The sequence below is a fragment of the Mobula hypostoma genome, chromosome 3 (genome assembly GCF_963921235.1).
Source record: "Mobula hypostoma chromosome 3, sMobHyp1.1, whole genome shotgun sequence".
Taxonomy (NCBI): domain Eukaryota; kingdom Metazoa; phylum Chordata; class Chondrichthyes; order Myliobatiformes; family Myliobatidae; genus Mobula; species Mobula hypostoma.
The window spans coordinates 135,432,816-135,438,393 of NC_086099.1; the positions used below are offsets into that span (position 1 = coordinate 135,432,816).

The window sequence follows — 5,578 nt, forward strand, 5'->3', positions numbered from 1 at the left end:
TATCATGCAATAAATGAGTGAACATTTAGTGATATGGGCAAACAAAAGGATTTTGGCGTCTATACCCACAGGTTGCTAAAGATAGTAGGGCAGGTCAATTAGAAAAGAAAACTTGCAATATTTTCTGTTATTAATCTTGTTATGCAGTATAAAAGCACTGAGATTAGGCGAGAACAGTACACAATTCTGATTCGAACAAACCTTGCATTGGAATTGATTTCTTCAGAACACAAGATCTGAAGGAAGAATACTATGACAAATAAATCTCTTCCTAGCTCTTTCTTCAGTTCGTCTTGATGGAGGGTCTCAGCCTGAAACGTCGACTGTACCTCTTCTTAGAGATGCTGCCTGGCCTGCTGCGTTCACCAGCAACTTTGATGTGTGTTGCTTAAATCATTAGGAGCCTGGAAAGAATAAATAAAATGTTCCTGTTTCCCTTGTTTGAGGTTTAAAAAGTAGGTATACGGATTTAAGGTAGCTTAAAGAGGGAAATAGGGGAAAAAGTTCACCCAGAGGAGGATAGTAATCTAGAACTCACAGGTGGAAAAGTTCGTAAAGGCAGAAGCCCTCATCATACGTAGGTAATACTTGATTACAAGCACGAGCTGCTTTCTTCTAGGTGATGAAAGGTGAGAAGGTAGGATTAATTTGAGTATGTTTTACAAATTCTACACATACAATGGAGCCAAATGGTTTGTTCACATATCATAAATTTTGTGTAATTCTGTGAAAATGAACAGTGCACTCTTCTGTATGCTGCCCAACAGATTAAAATGAAAATTGAACACTAGCAAGATCAGAAAATTTCAGAAAACTGCAGATTGCTATGTTTATCATTATTTCAGGTTGGGGAGACGATTTAACATGGGTTCAAACCTATGGAGAAGGGCTATTCAAGGCAAGGAAAATGTAATAAGAACCACTCGTATTAATATTTTGCATTAGAGAAGCATATTTAAGTATTCAGAACTAATTGGTTCTACTTTAGACAGAATAAAGTTATAGCAAAACCACAGAAGCTGCTCAGGAATAAAGATTGGAAGTTTCAAAGAAAGGCAAATCTCTTTCATAGTGCAGTGTTAAAACTGCCCTCTGTGATTGGATATGCTGTAAACAGATTATTTTGTCCTAATTGACTTTTACTGTAGACATGTATCTGCTTTGGCAGCTCTCTCCAAAGTGCTACTGTCACGGTCCCGATCGTTCATTCCCTATCTTTCTCCTAATTTCCTTTGATTGTGCCACGGTTCCGACCATTAATTTCCCATTTGCTTCTAATTCTCTTTCATGATGGCACACCTGGTTTCCATCAACACCTGCAGCATAAGAACCCCGGCATTACAACCACTAGTCGCCAGATCATTGGTTTTGCCTGTGTGGTAATTAACGTTTCCCGGCTGCTTAGGACCGTGCGTTCTAAGTTTTGTTTCAGTTTCAAGGTTTACCTATGAAGCTCCGACTCTCTGTGTCAAGGCTCCGTGTCAATGCTCTGTATCCAGATCCCTTCTGTTTGCTGTTCAACGTTCACATGCTGTTCAACGCTCACATCCACATAAGCATCCTAACTCAATCTCCGTGCCTGTATCCTGCACTTGGGTTGGCTACATTCGCTCACTGCAACTGCTGCTTGGATACTAAAACAAGAGTTGCCAGTGTATTCTGAAACTCAGCCTTCTTTTTTATGAGAAGATCACAGAGCCACTGTATTTGTATCTTAACATGTGTTAAGTGTTTCGGTGAGGTAAGTTTATTGCTAATTGGAAATTTTTCTACTACTAACTATAATTTCCCCAAGATTCTAGCTTCCCTCAGTAAAAATTGATATATTCACAGGGTGTAACACAGTATAGAGCAAGCCATTCAGATCCCCCAGTCCACGTAGAATAACATCTATTTGCATTAATTTAATTCTATTCCCCCTAATTTCTCATCATTACCCCAGGAGTCTGTCTCTTACAGAGAAATTGGAGAGAATTTACAGTGGCAAATTACTCTTCTAACTCTCACAACCATGAGATATGGGAGAAATCAGAGCACCTTGGAGAAAACCAATGCAGTTGTCAGGAGAATTAGCGAACTCTACACTGACAGTGCCAGATGTCAGGATTCAGCCTGAACCTCTGGACTTGTAAAATAGCAGGTGTATTAGCTGTGTTCAAAGTGACATCCTAAACACATTTGTGCCCTCACTGGCAATAAGATGAAAATCAGGATGAATGTAGAAATTCCAGATCAGTTGCAGAAACATGTCCTCCATTTTGGGAGTACAAAAAAAATCTCCTACATAACTAACACTGGAGCTTTTGAAGATTTGAAGACTGCTCTGATGAGATGTTGTTATCTGTAACCTAGTAAAATATCCAACTTTTAGAAGCTAAAGGAAGAAATTGAAAGCTCAGCCTCTGGAAGATCAAGACTTTTACAGCAAATGTCAAATCCCAACAAAGAAACCCTTCTGAAATTTACATTACTTACCATACAACTCCAGGCTAAGTTACAAACTATAGCACAAAGGTTCTGTTTTAATCAACCAACCAGTTTGGAAATAAAACTGTAATTCAAAAACCATTGAACTTACCTGCTGATTGCTCCCTGATGCTTGTGGTTTAAAAGGTGATTAAATTCCATTTCCTATGTTTCTGCTCAGCTGACTAAATTGGTTCTTTTCTGTTGTGTTCCTCTCTGGCATACACAAGGCCAATCTGTGTGTCACTTACAAACTTCCTTATTCCTCATCTCACGCAGCCAAAGACAATGCAGCTTGTCTTCCAGTGAGAAAATACCAGACAGCAGCACCAATGGCACAGCCAGCCTGCAAGGGCCAGCATGGATTCCAGCCGGCCTGCCTCACCTCTGTTTGCTCCCACTCCACCTCCGGTGCCTGTTACCCTTGGTGTTTGAAACAGGCTAAACTGCAGCATGAAGTCTGGTCCTCAGACACACATCCCAGCGCAGCCGCCGTGCCTCTGTTCACTCCCACACTGCCTCTGGCCCCTCCTCCCCGGGTGGGAATCAAGAATCACCTACCTTCTTTAACATCATGTTTACTACTATGAAAGGATCAATAGTTACTTAGCTGGCAAAGATATTGATGAGAAGTACAGTATAACTTCACTGAACTGGGACATGTATGACTGCGTGGATTTCCTCTCTTTGCTCCAGTTTCCTCCCACAGTCCAAAGGCGTACCATTTAGCTGGCCAATTGCGCATTGTAAATTGTCCCGTGATTAGGCTAGGGTTAAACTGGGGGATTTCAGGGCAGTGTGGCTCGAAGGGCTAGAACAGCCCACTCCACACAGTATCTCAATAAATTAATTAATTAATTTCAAAATACACAAGATTGTGAATTCAATTGTGTTGCTCTTTAGCTGTAGCTGGAGAATGCGTGCACTCAGCGCTTGTTGGTACAATGGCACAAAGTAACTTCAATGACGTACAGTATGGTTTACTACCAGAATTGTCAACATTGACTTAAACTTTCACCGTGTTGAATCCAGCATGTACTAGGAGACAGCATCAGGAAATTCTATATTCCCACTCGGTGATTTTACAAGAATAAGACATCAAGGAGTGGATTTGCATGACTCCTCATGAATACATTCTCCAAATTTATCTGAAATGACAGTAAGTATTCTTAATGTTTTAGTACCTGCACCCTTCATCAAATGCCTAGCCGAATATCACATACACTCTATTCTGGTTTCCTCCTTAAACAAATTGGATATCTGGTTGAATATATCACCAAAGGCTAGGGTTAATAACTAATATTAACAGGAATTATTGGCTAATGTTATGTAAAACAGAATAATGCATTAGATATTAGATTTTGCCTGATGTGCGTGGTTCACAAACAAATGCAGACATCATATTAAGGCAGCTTTGTTTAAATTGAGAACTAATGATGTGAATTGGGTCTGAGTGTCTGGGTCTTGATCCAAAAGGTTGACAATGCCATGCCCCACACACCCCACCCACTCCCAACGCACAGACAGATTTTGCTCTAGCTACTGTGTTCCTCGAGCAGTTTGTCTTTTGCTCCAGTTTGACTGGCTTCGTTGTTGTGCACTTTGTTTTCCATAGATCCCTCTATGACAGTGAGAGCTGATATTGCAGGGAGGTACACAAACCGTCTCTATACATATGAACCTCAAGACATTCAACTATGTAAGTTTAAAGCACTTCAGTCGAAACCTGTGGTCCTAATTTAAATTATGTCTTGTCAATTCATTGACAGAAGTCTTTTTTTTTGTAATTTATCTGCAGAAGATTATGTATCAGTTTTTTCAACATATTGCAAAATAAAATCCTTGGAAAGTCATAGGAGGTTGTGAATCTCAGACCATGCTTAAATACTGAAAGAGAAAGTTCATAAAACAGTGAAGTTATTTTCTGAATATTTATTAATGTTCTCCAAAAGCATTGATTCCTACAAAGCACATCAGTTGCCTTTTCTAAAACTTTGGTATTATTTGATAAATATGATGGCTCTATCCATATATCTTGTATGAAAACATAAAAGAAACAGGTAAGACAATTCCAAACCTTCTCGCAAGAATATGGCCTGAAGTAACCCTTATCTTTGTAAGTTCTTCAAATTTACTTTATGACAGATTATTTTGTTAATTGGTTAATAAGCATTGCAGAATCTGCAAGCAATTGCAAAAATTAAAACTGTATGGAATTATTCCACTTTACCTTCCAAAATCATCATGATGTTTAGATTTTGGAGGTTAAATAAGGTCCAAACAAACAATCATTTGTAAATAAAGCACATCAAATGCAAAAAGTCCATGAAAATTCAGGATTTTATTATTTCAGCATAAATATTGAGATGGCAAAATAAAACTGCTATGTTGTTACTATACTGAAAAGTAGAATAGTCACGGCTTTTGTTTCTCTTACCGATTACCCCTTACAGTAAAAATATACTCCCTCCCTCTCCCCTCTTTTCCTATTCCCCACTATGGTCTCGCCCTCTTCTCACCTGTCTATCATCTCTCCCAGGGTCCCCTCCTCCTTCCTTTTCTCCTTTTCTCCACTCTCCTCTCCTATCAGATTCTTTACTCTCCAGCCTTGCCCCCTTCCTAACCATCTATCATCCTCCAGCTATCGTTCTTTCCATCCACCCACCTTTTTATTCTGTCATCTACCCACTTCCTTTTCAGACCTAAAGAAGGGTCTTGGCCCAAAACAATGACTGTTTATTCATTTGCATAGATGTTACCTTGCCTGCTGAGTTCCTCCGGTATCTTGTGTGTCTTGCTTTTGTTAATCTTTTTCGATTCTAGAAAAATTATTTAAGATTCTAGCAATTGGGTCCATTGAACTGAACTGATAAAAAATCCCTTTATATTTTTTTCTATTTCCAGTGATTAGTAACATGAAGAAAGCAAAACGTTTGCTAACATCTGAGCAATAAAGAAGAAGAGCAATGCTACTTGTTCTAATGTGAGAGAGAGGAAAGAGGGTTTTATTTCCTTGTACATACAAGTTAATCTGAGTTACTGCTTCATGCTGATTAATACTCAAAGTCAATCTGCAAGAATGTACGCAATGCCTTAATTTTCATTTCTGGTA

The 5,578-nt window shown here is 39.0% G+C and overlaps 1 protein-coding gene across 1 annotated transcript; it reads left to right on the forward strand.

The window, feature by feature from the left end:
* Nucleotides 1–622: 622 nt before the first annotated feature.
* Nucleotides 623–5,578, forward strand: LOC134343745 (anterior gradient protein 3-like). Its single transcript, XM_063042487.1, is given in 4 exon segments — nt 623–629; nt 846–959; nt 4,082–4,165; nt 5,371–5,578. Coding segments are annotated over 4 exon segments (255 nt in total). The 3' UTR covers nt 5,421–5,578.